The sequence below is a fragment of the Triturus cristatus genome, chromosome 2_2 (assembly GCF_964204655.1).
Source record: "Triturus cristatus chromosome 2_2, aTriCri1.1, whole genome shotgun sequence".
NCBI classification, from domain to species: domain Eukaryota; kingdom Metazoa; phylum Chordata; class Amphibia; order Caudata; family Salamandridae; genus Triturus; species Triturus cristatus.
Window position 1 is genome coordinate 854,220,929 of NC_140582.1, and position 21,527 is coordinate 854,242,455.

The 21,527-nt window shown below is 51.4% G+C and overlaps 1 protein-coding gene across 4 annotated transcripts in view; it reads right to left on the reverse strand.

Moving 5' to 3' along the window:
• N4BP2 (NEDD4 binding protein 2) overlaps nucleotides 1–21,527 on the reverse strand; it is a 1,530,410-nt gene that overhangs the window by 1,371,556 nt on the left and 137,327 nt on the right. For all 4 annotated transcript variants that reach the window (XM_085642232.1, XM_085642233.1, XM_085642234.1 and 1 more), the window contains one exon: nucleotides 376–1,555. In XM_085642232.1, the coding sequence (XP_085498358.1) occupies nucleotides 376–1,555 (1,180 nt within the window). The remainder of the gene's footprint in view (nucleotides 1–375; nucleotides 1,556–21,527) is intronic.

The following is a 21,527-nucleotide window of genomic DNA, read 5'->3' on the forward strand; positions in this document are numbered from 1 at the left end:
GCACACAAAATGAACTAACTTAAAATGTCCTCCCACTCAGGCCCTCACACAAAGGAGGTAGGACAAAATGTTTTACTATTTATTATTTCTACACCTTTAACTCCATTTCATTTTTACTCTACAATAATTTATCAATAAGAAAATAAAAAACTCTAGAGAATTAATAAGAGTATTTCCAAATTGATAATAAACAGTTTTGAGAAAACAATTTTATGGGGTCAGTAATAAGGAACATTTTCCCCAGCTGATCATTACCTTAACGCATGAAACACAGCTTATTCCATATGCAAATATGCAAGCACATCAATAACTTCCCCAGCTTACATGCTGAACTTTCTGATTATTCAAGAACAATGCTTAATAAAAATGTTATACCTTGCTAAAGTAGATTTTCCAGAGCCAGGGGCGCCTCGTAGCAGGAGAAGAACTTTGCCTAAAATGGGTTTCTTTTTTTTCACACTTGGAATAAGAGATTGATTCAATGGTGGCATTTTGTGGCTATCAGATTGTTGTCCTTGGGCGTTTGATGTGAATGGGTTGCTAACCCAGGCATTTAAACACTTCTCGGGAGAACCATTAACACTTCTCCTATATCCTCCCTGGTTCAGTGCAGGTGTCCAGTGACCAGGACTGAATGCAACAGGAGTGATAAAATGGTGATAGTTGGAAGGGTAAAACTCACTAGCCAATGGGTTCCAGGCAGTCAGTTGGGAACTGAATCCATTCTCAGACTGGAGGGCATCTGAATGTGGTTCACCAAGGACAATACTAGACATATCATCTTTATTTGGAGGATTACTTGAAACAATTGTGTCATCTTGTTGACTAAGAAATGGTATGCCAGATTGTTCCAAAGTCAGTGAATGGTTAAGAACTGGAAGAATAGGCTGATTGCAATGTTGCTGTTGAAAAGAATGAGATTTGGTGCCCATGTCCCTATTTAAATGATCACTCTCAAACCCTTCCAACTGCACAGGCTCTGGGAATGCACCATTATCGGAAAGCGTACTTCCCTGGCTGTTCAGATCAAGTTCACCTGAAAAGGCACTTATGTCCACAGTTGCATCATCAGTTTGCACACTCCATTTCACCAACTCGGGCTGAAAAGATGCAAAGCTGTTTTGGCTTGGTCGGACTGAGAAGCAATCAAAACATTTATCATTCTCTTGTATGCTATTTAAATTCACACTAGAGCTCCCCAATCCTGGAAGTTCACTGCTACCAGTTACATAGTCCAGTGGCACAGGAACTCTTTCAGTGTCTGAGTTACATGGTGAAAGATAGGAACTACGGCTGCATTTCTCAAATTCATTTTGTATCAATATATCAAAGTCCTTGGTCAACAACATACTTGTGGACGGGTCCGTTTCTGCTGAGCTTGTAAATTGTGCATAATCATTTGCCAAAACATTGTTCCCTTCAACAAAATGAGCCTGTTTAGTATCCTCCAGGGATGTGGCTATTGAATCAAATCCACTAACTTCAGGACAGCATTCTTTTGATGTTCCTTTAGCTGCAGTTGAAAGTTCCAGTAGGTAATCCATTGCAACTTCAACTGTGTAGAAAAACAAATTGAAATGAGACAATGTCAAATACAAATAACACTTCATAGTGACACAGTAAATAGTCCACCTCCCCTCGTAGAACCCCCTTTCCACGCCACCAATAACTTTGATTCTATCTGTAATCGACCCCATAAGCACTCTGCTGCCCTTTGGCTCTATTTCTGCTATCATACCACACACATGGTGATACCACACACATGTATACACTCATAATATGTAGCATACTGATTGTGTTCGCTTTGAAATGTATTTTTAAGAAGGCAAGGAGGCACACAGAGGGAAGATTACTTTTTGGAGAAGCAGACAAAGTATTTTAATCCTGCAATGCTTAGAAAATGGTTCCTTAGAGCAACTGATCAGTATTGCTTATTAAACAGATGCAGTTGGTAGATTATAATGTTTTGAAGTTGTGATGAGATTCCTATGATGCTAAAAAACGGCCCCACTCTGAAATCTTCTTTGAAATGCACTAAACCATATGAGCATTAAGCATCATAAAAAATGGCTTATTTATGGACTAGAAAAAAAGTCAGCTGATAGTCTGCTGGGAGGGACATGAGACAGCAGAGCCTTGTATGGATTGTTTGCCCAGAGAGATTGCGCTATCTAGTTATTATCAAGGTGTTCAACAGTTTTGTATTGTATGAGTTTTCATACAGTATCCCATGCGATTTTCCTTCAATGTCTTCATGAATATGGGGTGTTCCTTGATGCATTCAAGTTTGCTTTTTTTTTAAACATTCTCCAATACGTGTTAATCTGTTCTCCTCTCTCCCTTTGTCTCCAATACCGCCTCACTGTTGTGCAGTGTCCCCAGGGATCCTCTCTTAGACCAAACCTCTTCAACCTGTATATGACTCCTCTGGTCAACACCATCAGATCCTTTGCGTTTGATAAAGTATCTTATGCTGGCGACAGCCATCTTGTTATCTCTGTATCTGACAATATTGACATCAAATGTGCCCTTTCAGTCCTTGCATGCTATAGGTAGACCACTGCTTGTGCTTGCATTGTTTAAAATTAAACAGTGACAAAATGGAGGTGACGCTACTTGAGAACACCACCTCTTGGCGGTCTCATGGTTGTTGGCCAGAAGAAGTAGGTGACATCCTGTAGCCAATGAACTCCTCAGGAAATCTTGAACTCATTCTGGATTCCAACTTGTCCACAACTGTGCAAAATATGTATTTGGCTCCCCTATGGTTTGCTGCACAGCCATTATCCAAGGGCTCATCACAAGCTGTGTCAATTAAGACAATGTCTTGGACATCAAGATCTCCACCCATCTCACCAAAAGACTGCAGGTCATTCGAAAAGTGGCTGCCCACTTAGTTCTCAATGCCCCCCCTTGCACTTCTACTGTTTCTCTCCTACTATTTCTTCACAGGCTTTCCATGCAAAAAGGTGTCTCTTTAAGTTATTCTGTCACACCCATAGGCCACTTCTCTTCTCTGAACCTCAATACCTCTCGAATAGAAACTCTTATACTCAGATCACCCACCCCAGCATACAACTCAAATGGGCATGGCTCTGCTCTGCATCCGCCCACAACCAGATCCGGAGATCCCTTGTTCTCTTACCTTGCCGCCTCGAAGTGAAAGAGCCTTCCCCCTCCCCTGTGCCTAATACACTCCTTCACAAACTTTAAAAAACCCAACTCAAAACCTGCCTTTTTTAGGTATTTATTGTGCCACTTATGGTTTCATATAGCGATTCCTAGTCAGCCACAAATCGACCTACCTCATGAATTGTAATGAGATAAGTCACAATTTGCAAACCATGGGGAAATCACTAAAATCAAGGGGATGGTGGCCTTCTGGGGTCAGCAGACCACCATGTCTGTGATTGCTTTTAAATAAAGCAAGCATTTTCATTTAAAATGTAGCCCGATTCCCTTACCGGAAAACAGATTGCATTTAAAAAAGAAAAATTAAGTTTTTTAAATTTTTTAAGAGCAGGCAGTGGCATGTGGGACCATTGACTGCTTTGAAAAAACGATTTCGCTAACATTCCTAAAGGGGAAAGGGTCCCGTGGGGACACCTTCCCATTTGTGAATGGGCTACCACCTACTTGAAGTAGGTGGTAAAATGAGAATGTTTTGCGACCGCATTTTTGGTCACAAAATATTCCTACATACTGCCGTCATTCGGTAGAGGAGGGGATCCCCTAAATAGGGCCCTTCCTAATAGCAAATCACTAACCCATTTTGCAATTTGGTAATAGGTCACTGAATCGCAAAATAGGGTTTGGTACATTGGAAAAGCCTTTTTGCCACTTGCAAACGGTCCGATTCTGCTAATCAGGCCGTTTGCAACCTGATAAAAGGTACATACATGTGATCCACAGATTTTTTACATAACTTAAGCACGTTGTAGGGCTTTTTGTTACTGTAATGAATCACAGATGATCTTACAGTATGCTCCACACAGTTGGGCTTCTTACAGTAAAGATCTACCTATTAGATTACCCTGATCAGAGAAACTGCTAACTTTTTTTGGGATGGATGAAGCACAGGGTCTAGGAGTGAGTTTATGTTGATGAAGAGCACTTGTAGGCGTCCTGGTTCTGTGTTCAAAAATCCAACTGAGTTTATAGAGGAATTAGCAGATTCATGAGTTTTTTCACAGAAGTAAAGAAGATTTCTTGTTTTGATAAGGTTAAGTAAAAGGCTGTTCCACAGTTGGTGGACAGGCACACAATGGATCCGCTTCCAAGGTGGGCATGGAAGAAGCGGTTAGATGATCTCAGATAACATGCTTCTGCAAATGCTGATATTGTCCTGCTGAAATACGAGGGAATGGATAGTTCAAGGCTGAATGCACATGTACTATATCATTTTGTTGTTTTCCTTCTCTTTGCTTTGTGTTCTTGTTTGGCATTGGTATTGCATGAGTTTCCCCAGTAGTGTTATTTAACAAGTGTACAGAGCTCCGTTGAGTCAGCAGATGACAGTGTCACATTAGAATCCTCCAGATCACCAAGCTAAAGTCCACAAAATTCCAGTATCGACACTCTTTATTCGGTTTCATAACCATAAAAGGAACAAAACATCCATATGATACATATAACAGATTTCACTTCCTTCAATGTCTTTGATGCATAAATATAATGTAATAAAATTATAACACTTAATCCCAGCAGACCTTGTGCAATGCAATTTCATTACAGCTGTTTCTGTCGTAATATAGGGATAATCCTCAAATTGATAATCTTATCCCTGCAATGCCTACTTCATTTAAATTAACAACAGGTTCCCATATATATAAAACTCATGAACAATGTTCGGAAAAGTGCTTTTTCAAGAGAGTTGACCAATAAATATTAACTATAATAAAACAATTATATACATAATACATAAATAATTAAAATGGATTCCACAGGACAGCCGATACACTAAAATTCTATAAATTACAATAATTTTAGAAACCTCTCCCTGTTTGTCCAGATATTGAACAAGAAGCGACTCACGGAAAAAACAGATGTAAGTCGCCTGTATTCATTTTGCCTCTCTAAAATGTAGTATCGCCATGGACAAACAGATCAGGCGCAACCGAATATAAGATGTTACTTAGCATACCGTTACTCTGCAGGTATCTGCTGCAAAGTTTTTCTCGCATTTCTACGCATGATTTTAGTGCGCATGCTTTTACTTCGCAAATATATACAAAAACATTAAAAAATGCTTTTACTTCACAGTTAATTATTACACATACCGTTACAACGCGTTATTGGTACTTCAAAACTTGCCTAGTAATAAAAACAGACAGTTACCCCAACACTACAGTAAATACAAATACACTACCCTACACATAAACTCTAAAACACTACCCATACCCCCAAACACTTCACTACCCTACACTACTCAAACACCACATCACTACCCAAAACCCTAAATCACTACCCCCTGGATGACCTTCCCCCTTCCCCCAGACCGCTCCCTACACTCAAACACTACCCTGCACGACACCCCAACACTACCCTCAACCCTAAAACACTACCCTAAACCCTAAAACACTACCCCCTGCACAACTCTACCCCGACCCCCAGTCCTGTCCCTACACCCAAACACTACCCTGCACGACACCCCAACGCTATCCTAAACCCTAAAACACTACCCTACACAACACAACACTACCCTAAACCCTAAAACACTACCCCCTGCACAACTCTCCCCCGACCCCCAGTCCTGTCCCTACACCCAAACACTACCCTGCACGACACCCCAACACTACCCTTAACCCTAAAACACTACCCCCAGTCCGTTCCCTACACTGAAACACTACCCTGCACGACCCCCTAACACTACCCTAAACCCTAAAACACTACCCTACACAAACACCATATCACTACCCTAAAACACTACCCCAGCACGACCCTGCCCCACCCACAGTCCGTTCCCTACACTGAAACACTACCCTGCACGACCCCCCGACACTACCCTAAAACACTACCCTACACTACACAAACACCACATCACTACCCTAAACCCTGAAACACTACCCCCGGCACTACCCTGCCCCTACCCCCAGTCTGGTCCCTACACTGAAACACTACCCTGCACGACACCCCGACACTATCCTAAACCCAAATACACTACCCTACACTACACAAACACAACACTGCGATCACTCGTTAAAAAGATATTAATAATTCAGTTAATGTTTATTTTTATTCATCCCATTGTGCATTAAATATTTGTAGCTTTCATTTGCACAGTAACTCCATTATGCGTAGTAAGTGCATGCTAAGTAATGGAACATGCTAAGTAAATGCATGCTAAGTAAATGCATGCTAAGTAATGGCATCTGCGAACTAAGATATGGGTAGTAATGGTAATCCGAAGTAATGACCGCGTAGTAAAGGTAGAATACCGGCGCAACCATTTTCTGAGCACACCACAGTATTCAGGACATTCAAACATAATATGGTCAAGAGTCTCAGAATTCATAAGTTGAATGGTCAAGAGATGTTGCTAGGCTCGTTATATGCGCCCAATGTGGATCAGTCGTCCTTCTTGGTGCGGCTGACGCAGCTTCTACACCCTTACGCTAGGCTCCCCTGGCTACTGGGAGGAGACTTTAATATGGTGCTGGATGTTCAGTTGGACAGATCCTTCCCTCCCCTGCATGCCACAGTGGCGGAGTCCAATGCTCGGGCACTGGGGGACTGGCTCACACATTGGGCGCTGCAGGACCTGTGGCGCACCCTCCACCCGAGGGATAGGATATACTCTTACTACTCAGCAGTGCACGATCTGCACGTCCGGCTGGACAGGATAGTGGGCTCCCAGTCACTGCTCCTGCTTATTGCGCAGTCAGAATATCTGGGTCGGACGCATTCCGATCATAACCCCTTGTGGTTTCGGATTAGCTGGGTGGCGGATCGGCCGCCGGTGCCCACCTGGCGGCTTCAACCGAGTGCACTGGAGGACTCGGAGTTCCGCTCCTCCCTTGGTACGGCTATTTTAGCATACTTTGACACAAATGAAGGATCGGCGAGCAGTGCATTGGTGGAGTGGGATGCCCACAAGGTGGCCATTCGGGGGCACTGCCTGGGGGCCAAATGGAACATACGCAAGGAGCTCTTGGATTCCTTGGCACGCCTAGAGGACGAGCTTTTGCGGTACGAGAGGGAGGGAGAAGGAGGGGGTAGGCACTCGCACAGCCTGGAGGATCTCCGAGGAAAGCACGCGGAGCTCCAGGAGAGGCTCCGTTGCCACAATTATGCAGCGCATACGGCCAGAACGCACGCTAGAGCGGATAGAGCGGGACGACTTCTGGTTTGGCTAATACGGCAAGAGGACCGGCGTGCCCCGATAGGAGAAATCGGGAGGACGGAGTGCTGGTCTACACGCAACGCGAAATACACCGGGCCTTCATTGACCATTATAAACAACTGTACAAGGCCATGGGGACTGGTCCTTGGCACCTTCTCGGGGAGTTTCTAGCCTCCATCCAATTACCTGAGGCCTCAGAGGAACACAATGAGGCGCTTGATGAGCCTCTCTCCCTGGAGGAAATTGGGGAGGCGATCCAATCAATGGCATCTGGGAAAACGCCGGGGCCAGACGGCCTACCTGCAGAGTACTATAAAGCATACCGCGAGTCCCTGACGCCGTTACTGCGAGAGCTCTACAATAAAGCGTTAGAGGAGGGGTCGCTCCCCCCTTCCATGCGGGAGGCGTTCCTGGTCTCCCTGCCTAAGCCAGACAGAGACCACACGGCACTGAGCTCATACAGACCCCTAGCGATGCTCAACGTGGATTACAAAATCCTCGCAAAAGTATTGGCGGAGCGGCTGGCGCCAGTGGTCCCTCACTTGGTGCACACAGACCAGAACGGCTTTGTCCCTGCGAGGTCCACGTCGCTAAACCTTCGAAGATACTTCAGGGTGGCAACCGAGGCCGTGCACAGGTGGCCCAGAGCGGGATGCCTGATCCTAGATTTGGAGAAGGCATTTGATTGTCTGGAGTGGGGCTACCTGTCTGCGGTGTTGCTGCAATATGGGTTGGACGGGGGATTCCTCAGGATGGTCGACCTACTCTACAGGAGTCCCACAGTCCGTGTTCAACTGGGCCCCTACGTCTCGGAGGCGGTACCGGTGGGCTGCGGCACCCGGCAGGGGTGCCCTTTGTCCCCGCTGCTGTTCGCCCTGGCGATCGAGCACCTGGCGGCGGCTATACGGGCCTCCCTGGGGGATGGTATACCGCTGGGGGACGCCGTTCACCAAGTGTCGCTCTATGCTGACGACCTGTTAGTCTATGTTAAGGATGTGGGGTGCATGCCGGAGAGGCTGCCTCAGCTACTGCGGACATTCGCCACTATCTCGGGGCTCCGTGTGAACGCAGCTAAATCCTGTCTGTACGCTTTTAGTGCCGGGACCGAGGACTCGGGATATTGTCTGGATGGTACGCTGGTCCAATGGAAGGAAGACACCTTCCGATACCTGGGGATGCAAATTTACCGCTGCCCGGCTGACCTATTTGATGGGAACCTGGGAAGGGCGGTCACGACGCTTAAGTCGCAGGTGAACTTTTGGAGCACACTCCCACTGACGACTACGGGCAGGGTGGCGCTCGCCAAAATGGTCATGCTTCCCCGCCTCCTGTATTACTTTGCTAACCTGCCGACGTACATTCCCCCCGCCTTTTTTGGTAGACCCAATAAGATGCTACGGGACTTTGTCTGGGGCGCTGCCAGACACAGGTTGGCGCTCGCGAAGTTGTTCCTGCCGACAGCCAGGGGTGGTCTAGCCGCTTCTTGCTTCGAACACTACTACTTGGTAGCTCAGTTGCAATGGGTGGCCCGCTGTTTGGCTGATAGACGCAGGGATGATACAGCCACAGTAATGGAGCCTTACTCACTGGAGCGTATAACTAGATCCTTTCATCCCCTTACCACAGTCACGCGTCTGCTGCCGCTCCTTCTGGCAGTGGCACACAGGTGCTTCCGGAGGGCCTTATACCTCACTCGTACTGTTATCCCATATGCGCCAGCAATACCATTGGAGGGCTCCCCCGGTGGTGGAGGAGTGCTCGCGGCCCCCGCACTGGTGGACTGGTGGGAAGCCGACGTGCGTACGTTGGGGGATCTGTATCGGGAGGGTGAGCTTATACCATAGGAGACCCTAGTGTCGGAGGACGGGCTCCCGCCCGGTGGGTTCCTGACGCACTGCTCACTGATAGCGAGATTGACTGCCAAATGGGGGACATGACCACAGAGCCCAGCCAGCACCTAATCATGCAATACCTGCACGTCATGGGGAGAGGTGGGCATCTGATCCGCTGGTTCGCGGCTTCACTGAGGGAGCAGGCGGCCATTAGCTTGGACCGGCTTCGCGCCAAATGGGACTTGGATCTGGGAAGGCCGCTAGCAGACAAGGAGTGGGAGAGGATCCTTAAGGGTCCAGTGCGTATCCCCAGGAACATGCGGTTCCGCCAAATCGAGTTATTCATTGTACACAGGGCTTACCTCACACCAGAGTTGATTAACAGGTACTTTCATCGCACTGATGCAATGTGCCCTAGGTGCAGTGAACTGGGGGCGGGGTTCTTACACATGCTGTGGAGCTGTCCAGGGTTGGGCGACTATTGGAGAGTAGTCAGTGGGTTGCTGCAGGGGAGTGTGGGTCGTACCATCCCATTAGACTGGCCCAAACACATTCTGCACCACTTTAAAAGATCACACAAAGACAAGGTAACGTCCCGATTCCTAGACCTGGGGCTCGTAGTAGCAAAACGTCTTATTACGAGGCGATGGAAGGCACATGAACCGCCGCATGCGCAGGCATGGAGTTCCTCATTTCAGGCATGGGCTAGGGCAGAGGGGACCGCTATTCGGAGGGAGGAAACTCTGGGGCTGCGGAAGGAACCCATGGCGGACCGATGGGAGCAGTTGCTCGGGGAGCTCCGACGCCTGGAAGGGGAGGGTTGCGCGGGGCACATGGAGGTGGTAGGCAGTGTCTGTGCGAGCGAGGGTGCGCCGCGGGCTGCTTCACTGACGGGATAGTATAACCCTACTTCCTCTGGCCCAACGCTGGGGCGTCTGCAATGACACAGGGGCGGTTACAGCTGAGGCCACACAAGTGACCCTGGGGGGTTGAGAGGGTGGGGAGATAGTGGTAGAAGGGGGAGAGCCAAGTATGTATAAATTGTCCACGCTGCCATTGTTATGATTAGTTCTTTTGAATTGTATGTAACTCGTCTGTTTTAAGTACCTGAACTGAGCGGGCGGCATATGCTTACATGTACGGATCAATGGTTGACGCACGGTTGCTCCTGTCACTCCTTGTGAGACTGCACCAGAACTGTTAAAGATAATGCAGTTACCTCTGGAGTGAGTAGCGGTTGATGTATAGTTTGAATGCATGTTACATTACAGTAGCTATCGGCCCAAGTACGGATCAATAACCTGCACATGCTTACGAATTCCTGTATGTAATGTATGCTGCCAAAGAGTGTTTTCTTTTGAAACAATAAAAACAGATTTAAACAGAAAAAAAGAGTCTCAGAATTCATGCCACAAGCTGGACATGATTCAGACAAAGAATTTTTATTCCAATTTTCACTGAACGAATGAAGGGGCAAACAGACTGTTCTAAATTCAACAAACAAGCTCTTGGCCAATGGTGATGTTATATTGTCCAAATAACTTTCAAAAACGGGACTAGGTTTAAATGCCAAGAACTGCTCCCCAAATACTCTGCAAGAGGATAGATGATTCTACACAGGATAGATGTTCTCTGCTCTAATCCGATATTGACAGAAACCAAGTATTGCCATTAAAATGAGTAGCTAGGATTTCTAGATTAAGCCACTGGGAGTGCTGGATCATTTCCCCATCCAGCACAACCTGCTTAATGCTTCTTCTGTAAGCAACGTCATTCCATCATCATAGCCAGGGAAATGAAAAGGCCTTCAGGTGGTGAAACACTCTCACTTCTAAGAACAACATTCTATATCTAAAATATATGACATGGCATGCATAATTTATTTAAGAGGCTTATAATACACTGGATGTAGTCTTGCTGTTACTTCACAACGCTAAAATAAGACCAAGAAAAGAACGACATGGAGTGTTGGGGAGTTACAGTTCAATCAGTGATGGGAAGGTCCCAGTATTTTTTTTAATTTTCCAAAACCTTTATTGAGGAAGTTCAAGTCAAACACATGACATTGTGCTACAGAGCTGCTCAAATTATCACAATAAAGACCAAGTCAAACATTCAGGGGCAAGTCGCCTGCACCTTGCAAGAAACATAAACATGTTAAGGCTGAAATCACATCATCTTTGCACAAAGTTCACTTGCCACATGGGGATCACACGTTCGGCAATGGCAACAGTGGGAAGCGCCACGGGACGGGGGGAGGCCTATAAGGAGGGGGGAGGCAGTCACCTGTCAACACCGGCGGCTGCAGGGCCGGCGGGGAGCGCGGGAGAAGCAGCGCCGCTGGGAGGGGTACGGGATTGGAGGTAGGTTACCAGAGGGCCCCAAATGTCAATGGGTCGGGACTTGGCGGGTAGTAAGTCCCAGAACTCCGTTAACAGAGTCTGACACCGAGAAGCGTCCTCCAGCCAGCTCTCAACTCTAGGAGCAGGCCTGCGACCCCAACACATAGCCACCCTACACCTGGCCAGGACCAGCAGCATCGCTATCAGGCGCCGAGAAGCATCTGGACAGAATTTTACGAAACCAAGAAGGCAAAGGGGAGGGTCTGGATGCACTGTAGTGCTAGTAATGTCCGAGATAGTGGAGCACACCCCCCGCCAGAAGTCGGAGACCTTAGGGCATAACCATGCTAAATGTGCGAGATCCGCCGCAGGGGCAGCACAACGCATACAAGTGTCGTTTGGAATGAGCCCAAGCATGTGGAGCTGAGCGGGGATGCGATACAGCCTGTGCAAATACTTGAAATGTATTTGGTGACAGATTCTTCGTCTGGTTGCAGCAGTATAGCCAGTCTGCCTGCGCTATAACCGTACCAAGATCCGCGCCCCACGCCTCCCGCGCACGGTCTGTAGAATTGGAGGTGGATGCTTGAGTAAAAGCATATAGTTTGGTGACCAGTTTATGTGGGGAAGAGGATGTATATATGAAGTCAAGAGCTGGCATAGTGGGTGGGGGATGAGGAAAAGTAGAGTGTAATTTCCGACAAATAGCACGCAGCTGGCAGAATAGAAGCGTATCCAATGGGCCCGAGGAGTCAGGAAGTGAGTAAAAAGTGTTCCCTGGGTAAAGGTCCGCCACTGTCCGCAAACCCAGACGCGTTGCATGTCTAGACATGCCAGAAGGCTGGAGTGGGGGGAAATCAGCGTGGTTCACAAGTGGCACAGCATTTGCAGAGAGTAGGGGAAGATTGGAGAGCCGGCGAAGGCTGAACCAGGCCCAGTGCAGTGTCTCGACCATGTCCACCTCCGGCCGCGGGCGCACCGCCGGCGCGAACAATGCCGTGGACAAAGGCCAGGGGGATGCTATATCCGTCTCAACGGCCACATGAGGTTGATAAGGAGTTGGATGGATCCAGAAGTGTAGAAAACTGGCCTGAGCGCACAAGGCATATATCTGGAAATCAGGAGCTCCCAAACATCCGGCAGACATGTGGAGAGTGAGGATATCATATGTTACTCTTGGTTGTTTTCCCGCCCAGACGAGCGAAATAATTAGGGAGCATATTTTGCGAAAGAAATGAGTGGTGAGAGGGATAGGAACGTTCAAAAACAGGTACAGAAATTTTGGCAAGACCACCATCTTGGCGATGGCGATCCGGCCAGCCTGGGAGAGCAGAAGCCAGCTCCAAGTCGGAATCTTAGATTCCAACCAATCAACTGCACAACCAAAGTTAGATCTCCACAGTTCGTCCAGGTCCCTACTTAACCAGATACCAAGATAGCGTGTGGGGCCCGAGGCCCACATAAACGGGAAGTCCGGTGTGAACGGCATAGTGGCATCAGTTAAGTGAAACAGCACCGATTTGCTCCAGTTTACCTGAATACCAGAAAGTCCACCGAAGCGTATAATTTCCCGGACCAAAGGGCTGAGGTTTTCCTGAGGGTGACAGACATATAAGGTAACATCGTCTGCGTACATGGAGACAAGAAGGGAGCAGGCCGAAAAACCTATTCCCCTGTGAATGTGGTGCTGCCGGAGCCTGGCAGAGCAAGGTTCCATTGCAATGGCGAAAAGCATGGGCGATAGTGGGCTACCCTGCTGGGTGCCACGACCAATGCTAATGGGGTCAGAGATCTGGCCATTAATACGGAGACATGCCGAGGGGTTGGTGTACAGGAGCCTGATCTTGCGAATAAATATATCACTGAAGCCCATGCGTGGTAAGAGGTAGAATAGAAAAGGCCACTCAAGCGTATCAAACGCCTTTGTAGCGTCCAGCAGGGCAGCCACCGCGAGGAGATTAGGATTGATTTGGTGCAAAACTGAAAAGATTGTACGAAGGTTATGCAAGGTGGCTCTACCAGGAATGAAACAAGATTGGTCCGGGAGGGCAATGAGGGGCATGAGTAGCAGAAGACGGGAGGCGATCAGTTTGGCGAAAATTTTGTTGTCAATGTTTATTAAAGAAAGGGGGCGATAGGAATCGCGACGGTCAGAAGGTTTGTCAGGTTTAAGAAGCAGAGTTATCATAGCCTCTCGGAGAGAGGGAAGAGTCCAGTATCGAAGGATTCTTTATACATAGCTGCCAAGTGTGGTACTAGGAGATCTGCATACGTTTTATAGAATGAGGCCGGTAGGCCATCCAGGCCAGGAGCCTTATCGCCGGGTAGGCCACTGATGGCTGTGAGTATTTCCTCCCTAGTGAATGGTACATCTAAAAATTCCCAGTGGTAGTTCTCAAGCCAGACCAGCGCAATAGACTCGAAGTATAGATCGAAGGCGTCCCGTGACAGGGGGGTACCAGCAGAATATAGCTGAGAGTAGAAGTCAAGGAAACGGGACTTAATCTCCTCCGGGGAGGTAGTCCTACATGGACCCCCGTCGCGGAGGGCCGTAATATAGGAAGGCGCACGTGGGGGGCGAAGGAGATTAGCTAAAGAACGTCCCGGGCGGTCGCCTTCACCAAAGCAGCGAGCACGGCCCTCCCTGCCCAGAAAGGAAAGTTCGTGGTCTGCTTCTTCAGAAAATTCTGTGTGTTTTTTTTTTTTTTTTTTTTTTTTTTGAAACCGTTTATTGCAGTTTATAGAAGTTACAGGTATGGGCCTACAACCACCCGGCCGGCCGCTAGAGCATCAAAAGCATATTACATACATACAGCAAAAAGAAAAAAATTTTTCTCAGCGGTGCACAGTAGGAAAACAGGAGTGATCAATGGTGCAGGTCTCCAAGCTCCATGCCCACAGTACGGTTCCATTTTCTCAATACAAAACAACATAAACAAACCACAACCGCAAGGCAACCCTCGATCCAAAGTGACAACACGTGCTCCATAAGTGGGGGATCCACACCAGCAGCAAAATTCCGAGGAGGGGGACGGGAGTAGATCAGGGACTGGGGGACCGCGCGCCCGCGGCCAAGGGAGGGGCGCCATCTAGGGAGACGGAGCCGGCGAGACCGCCGGTAGCAGCGGCGGCTCACAAATACCCCCGCGGTAGGCGTTCCAGGGGCCCCAAAGTTTCATCCACGCCCCAGGTTTACCCCTCGCCACATACACCACCTTTTCACGAAACATACACCAATCCATATGCTCCTTCCAGGCCGACACCGCAGGGGGCCTCTGGGATCCCCACAATTGGGCAATATCACGCTTGGCTATCATGTATCCCAGAGTCACCCACCGCGTCTGCGGTACCGAGTAGTCATTTGGTTCCCAGACATTCAGCAAGCATCTCCTCGCTTCAGGCAGCAGCGTGACCCGCGTAACCATTCGTAGAACCTCATGCACACCACGCCAGAATCGCTCCACCTTCGGGCACTCCCACAATATATGCATGAAAGTTGCCAACGCACCACAGCCACGCTTACACATTCCATCACCGGCAAAACCCATACGTAAAAGCCTTGGCCCCGTCACGTAGACCCGGTGAAGGATCTTGAGCTGGACGAAACGAAGGCGAGCCGGGATGGCCACCTCTTTCGGAGAGGCCACCGCGGAAATCCAATCCTCGTCGTCCAGCTCCAGCCCGTCGGCAACCCAGGCCTCGCGGAGACTAGTCAGCAGACACGATCTATCGTTAATCAGTTTTTTATATATGAGGGAGATCGTGCTGTCCGGGACATGGCCATCTAGCACTCTGTCCTCCAGGGGGGAAGACTCCGGGATAGATGCAACATCCGTGAAGACGGAGCCCAGCGCATGGCGGACCTGTAGGTACCGAAAGTACTCACCGCCCTGCAGCTGAAACTCCGCCTGCAGCGTCTCAAAAGTTTTGAATCCCCCCCTCGTCCAGAGATCTCCCACCGTGCTGATTCCGATCGTGTCCCACTTCTCGAAGCCCTTCGACGTCCACAGGGAGCCCAACCTCTCAGATGCATACAGCGGAGACGCTCGGGTCAAACGGTCCTTCCACCCCATAGCTGCATTAGCCGCGTGCCAGACACGCACCATGACACGCGTCGGTCCCGTCAAACGGGAGTCGGGCGTGCCAGAGTAGAGCGCTCGATTATAATCGCCACCGGGCAGAAGCGTCCGGTCCATCTCGAATGCCGGGTTCAAGGCGGGCCCGTAAAGGCCATGATTAATTGCAGCTAGTTGGGAGGCCCAGTAATACCGTTTGATGTCCGGGAGGGCGACTCCTCCGTCATACCACGGGAGCGTCAATTTAGCCAGAGCAATACGCGGCCTCCCATCCCAGAACAGGCGCCGCTGGAGGCCCTCCACCTCGCGAAAGTAGCTTGCTGGGACCAAGTCCATGGTATTCTGGAGGGCGTAGAGGAAGCGCGGCAGGGACATCATTTTAAATAAGGCCGCTCGGCCGAGCGGCGAGAGCGGCAGACGCCGCCAGCGCACCACGTCCTCCCTCAGACGCTGGAGGGGGGGCAGCAAGTTCCGCTCATAGCGGGCCTCCGGGTCGAGAGTGATATATATACCCAGGTACCGGAACCCCTGGGAGGCAATCTGGATCGGACAGTCCCGTGGCAGGACCGGGGCCTCCCCGGAGAGCACATAGACACAGGATTTCGCCCAGTTGATGACCAGGCCTGAGTTGCGACCGAAGGAACGCAAAACATCAACCAGGACGATCAGTGACTTGCGCGGGGAGGCAAGATACAAGAGGATATCGTCAGCATAGAGAGACACGCGGTCCTCATGCTCGGGGGTCCAGCGGAGACCACGGATAGAAGGATGCCACCGCAGCCATTCCGCCAGGGGCTCCATGGCCAGGGCGAACAGGAGAGGCGACAGGGGACAACCCTGTCGCGTGCCCCGCCCCAGCGCGAATGGGGCCGATACTCGCCCATTCACCACCACCTGCGCCAGCGGGCCCGAATAGAGCAATTTGACCCAGCTGACGAAACCCGGGCCGAACCTAAACTTCGCCAGCATCGCCCAAATATATGGCCATTCGAGCGTATCAAACGCCATGGTGGCGTCCAAGGACGCCAAGATGGCCGGCTCCCGCACAAATGGGACACGCGCGAGCACCCCGTGCAAGCGCCGCAGATTAAGCGCCGTGTTGCGGTGCGGTATAAAGCCCGATTGGTCTTGGTGGACCAAGTCGCCCACCACGCCAACCAACCGGTTGGCCAACACCTTGGCGAGGATTTTGGGCTCCGCGTTCAAAAGCGAAATCGGCCGGTAGGATGTGACCCGTTCACGGGGCCTCCCCTCCTTGGGGATCACCACAATTGTAGCCAGACGCTGGTCCGGCGGGAGGGAGCCCCGCGAGTGGGCCGCAAGGAACATCGCGCGCAGGTGGGGCGCCAACACATCCGGGCGCAACTTGTATAGCTCAATGGGAATACCATTGGGGCCCATGGCCTTGCCGGATGCAACCGAGCGAATAGCCGAGGCAATTTCGTCCGAGGTGGGAGGGGCGTCCAGCGAATCCCTGTCCTCCACCGTAAGGGAGGGCAGTGCGATGTCCCGAAGCAAGGCCTGGGAATCTTCCTCCGAGCAGGGAGAAACCGGGGAGTAGACCTCGCGGAAATAATCCGCGAAGCAGGAGACAATGGCGTCCGGCTCAGTGACGCACACACCATCCACGCTCTCAATCAAAGGCACCACGCGGCTCGCTCTCTCCCTCTTGTCTAACCACGCAATCAATTTGCCAGCCTTGTCCCCCACATCATACAATCGCCCCTGCTGCTCTCTACTGAGGCCCCTGGCCGCCTCCGTGACGAGGGCCCGATAGGCCGCCTGCCTTAAATGCAAAACATGCAACTTGGCGTCTGTTACCCCGCTCCCCAGGTCACCCTCCAGTTCTGCGATCTCGGCCTCAACCCGGGTCACCTCCTCCCGCTCGCGCCGCCGGGCATTGGAAATAAAGGAGAGGGCCTCCCCTCTAAGAACCACCTTGAAAGCCTCCCACAGGGAGATGGCAGACGGGACCGACCCCACATTCTCATCGAAATAGCGCTGTAAGGATTTGATCAAGTCGGCACGAATGGTGGGGTCGCGCAAATACCATGCATTGATCGGGGCCACTCTGCCATCCCCCCTCGGGAAGACATCGAAATGCAACAACAATGGGGAGTGGTCTGAGATACCCCGTGCCAAATGGCGCACCTCCCCCACCCTCCCTGCATGGGCCGCCGGGACAAGGATGTAATCAAGCCGCGAGAGGCTACCATGGGCCCCCGAGTGGAAGGTGTACTGTTGCAATACGGGATGCTTTAAGCGCCAGCAATCCACCAGGCCCAGCGTGTCTAAAAGGCCGGGCAGCCACGCCTGTGCCCGGGGGAGGTCCCTAGGGGGATGGCGATCCATAGACCCAGAGGCAACCGCGTTAAAGTCCCCTCCAACCACCAACAGGCCACCCGGAAGGTCCAGAAGGAGGCGCCCCAGGTCCGCAAATGTAGTGGCTTGTAACCCAGGCGGGACGTACACTGATATGAAGATGAACACTCTACCCTCCATTCGTCCCACCAGAACAGTGTAACGTCCCCTCTCATCATGGCGCACCTCGTCAATCTCCAACGGGAGCGAGTTCTTGACCATAATACCCACCCCCCGCGAGCCCGAAGTGAAGCCGGAGTGGGCCGCTAAACGATATCCCCGCCGATTCATTGCATTGAAGGTGTTACCAATAAGGTGTGTCTCCTGCAAGAAGACAACATCTGGTGAAATACGTTTTAAATACTGCAGGACCACACCACGTTTAATCCTATCCCCCAGGCCGTTGACATTCCATGACAACACAATCAAATCCCTACCCCCCATGATACGTCAAAACAATCGGTCGCCCCCCACCGAGCATCTTAAAAACAACAAAACAGTTGCGGGCTTGCCTTGCGGTGTTAACAAACAACACACCCCCCCCACCCCCCGGTCCCAACAGAACTCCCCCCTCCCTGCACCCCTGCATGAGCCCAGACAGCCCCCCCAAAGTGCAGTGTGCCTGTCGCCCCGTAGCTAAGTACTAACTAGTCCCCCAGAGGAGGAGGGAAGCCCCCAGCAGACCCCACCCGACCTCCATGGGAGGGGAACATACGAAAGCAATATATGGTAAAGGAGTAATATCCCGAGCAAGGCCTATACAGTCACCCCTCAGTTCTGATCCGGCGGGCCCTCCCCGCCAGCCGCACCCACCCCACCCCGATCTCCAGGCAAAGTATCTAACCAGTCCCCAGCCGCCTCGGGCCGGTCGAAGAAGTGCGTACGGCCATCCACCTCCACCCTCAGCTTAGCCGGAAAGAGCATTGAGTACTTGAGGTTTAAGTCCCTTAGGCGACGCTTGATACCGAGAAAGCTCTGTCGCTGCTTCTGGACCGTCGGAGTAAAGTCTGGGTAGAAGTGTACATCCATGTTGTCCAGCCTGACCGGTCCCTGTTGCCTGGAGGTCTGAAGGATGGCGTCTCTGTCCCGGAAATTAAAGATTCGGGCAATAATAGGCCGCGGCGGGGCACCGGTCTTAGGGCGGCCCCCAGGGACCCGGTGGGCACGCTCCACCGCAAACAGCTTACTCAGCCCCCGGGGCTGGAGATGAGTCAGGATCAATTCTTCCACAAAGAGATCCGCCGCCTCCGCCTCTCGGCCCTCCGGCACACCAATAATGCGAACATTGTTCCTCCGGGCCCGACCCTCGGAGTCCTCCAGTCGCCGGTCCATCAGGGCGCTCGCCTGGCCAAGCCGGCGCACCTCCCTCTGGAGGGCCACCACGTCCGTCGTGAGGCTCGTTGTGGTGTGGGCCAGGGAGTCAACTCGGTCGTTCGTTTTTGACAAGTCTGCCCTCACAAGGCCCACATCCACCAGGACAGAGTCAATTTTTTGCGCCAAGGTGTCGAAACGCTGGTCCACCGAGGCCTTCATCTCTGCGATGGCGCCCATGACGTCCCGGAGGGTCAGATCCACCGGTTGGGCAGGTGCCTCCGTCGGGCCCACCAGGGACGACCGCGCTGTCTCCGGAGAACCCTTCTGGAGCGTATAGCGATCCATACTATTGGCCTGGTGCGCCGTGCCACGGCGGGTTGTCTTCATCTTCGCCCGGTCGCCATCTTGTTTGGTGGCCATGCTGGCCCTTACACCGTCGTGCCAAGATCTTCAAAACGGGCCGCCACACCAAATCACGGGTGTCAGGGGGGGGGACGGGGGCGACCACCGGGCAGCGGGTCAACCCACCGCCGGCGGGTCAGCCGGGCACCTGGACAAGGCAACACCACCGCACCCCGCTCCGCAGCCCGACCCCGCCTGAGGCAAGGAGGGCGCAAAAGCGAAAGTGAAAGTGCGGGGTATGCGAGTCGCTCAGCCCCGCTCGCCGTTGTTATTCACTTCGTCCCCGGATCGCCCCACTACTCCAATCCGGGGGGCCGGCGAGGAGAAGGCCGCGACCTTCAATCGATGCTCCCACCGGTATTCGGGGTCCGATTCGAGCCCAAAGAACGAGCGGCGCCTCAGCTCGGGTTCACCGACACAGTCCCCTCAACAAGGACAGGATATCGCCAGGATTAATTCAGGAGGTCGCGAAGGTCCTCGGGAGCCTCGCACCTACGCGGCCATCTTGGTTGCGCGCTAGGCTCCTCATTCTGTGCGTTTTTGATGGATTAGTGCCAGCGTATCAGGACTGTGGTGTGCAGCCTAGGCGGCATCCAGATCCTTTATTTCCATCTCGAGCTTGGCCAGAGTGGTGCGGATGGAACGGAGAACACCGGCCTGTTTGGAAATGCATTCGCCCCGAATGACGGTCTTGAAACCTTCCCAGAGTACAGAGGCAGAGTCCACGGATCCCGTGTTTAAGTCAAAATAATTAGTAATAGCAGTTTGAATGTCTGCGCAGAAGACAGTGTCCCGGAGGGCGTTTGGGTGAAGACGCCAGGTGAATGCACGTTGTGGGGTGTGGGGAAGGCTAAGGCGAATCTGGACCGGTGCGTGGTCAGAGAAGGTACGTGCCATGTGTGTGGCGTCGGTGAGCCACAGCAGGACATCCTGGGAGGTCAGCCAAAAATCTATGAGTGACCAGCAACCCCTCGCACTGTTGACACAGGTACCCTCACGAGCATCAGGCCAAAGGTGGCGCCAACCATCCTGAAGAGAGTTATCGGTCACAATAGAGGCAAGGGCCACGGTGGCACGCGTGGGAACCAGACCAATCAATTGCAGCTGATAAGGTGACATTAAAATCCCCTCCCCAGACGACAGCCGCAGGGCCACAAGCGGATATGAGATGCCATATATGATTAAAGAAGTCTGGGTCGTCCGAGTTGGGACCGTAGACTGCAGCGATCGTCACAGGCTGGGCCAATAGTGAGCCATGGAGTATTACATACTGGCCCTCCGGATCAATAACTGCCTGAGCAGTATGCCAGGGGAGACCCCTGCGTATCAGAATAGAAACCCCCCTAGAATATGATGAGTAGGTAGAAGAGTGTGATTCTCCCCAATGGCGCGCCTGGATTCTGGAGAGGGAGCCGGGCATCAAGTGCGCCTCCTGTAAGAGGCATATGTCCACCCTGTGTCGCTGTAAATTTGAGTGGATCAGTCTGGCCTTACGATGGTCATTCAGGCCATGGACATTCCAGGTCCAGCAGATGGTGTTAGTCATGAGACGGTGGCCTGAAGTGTAACGTTACGCAGCACAGGTGGGGAGCGCCGCGGGCAGGAGCAATCAGGGTAACAGGGACATCAACTAGCGGGACAGTTTGGGGAGAACCCAAAGGCATTAATCTGGCGGATAGGGAGCAAAGATGTACAGCGCGCCGGTAAACAGGGGCAGTGCCCAGCAATCCTAGACCAGGCAAATGCATTAAGCAAGTGGAGGGAAAGACAAGAAGAGCATTGTGTTCATAGAACATAGCTAACAACTGACTTGTGGCCGGAAGCACAATGCAGTGTCACAGTCATGACATGTGAAAGC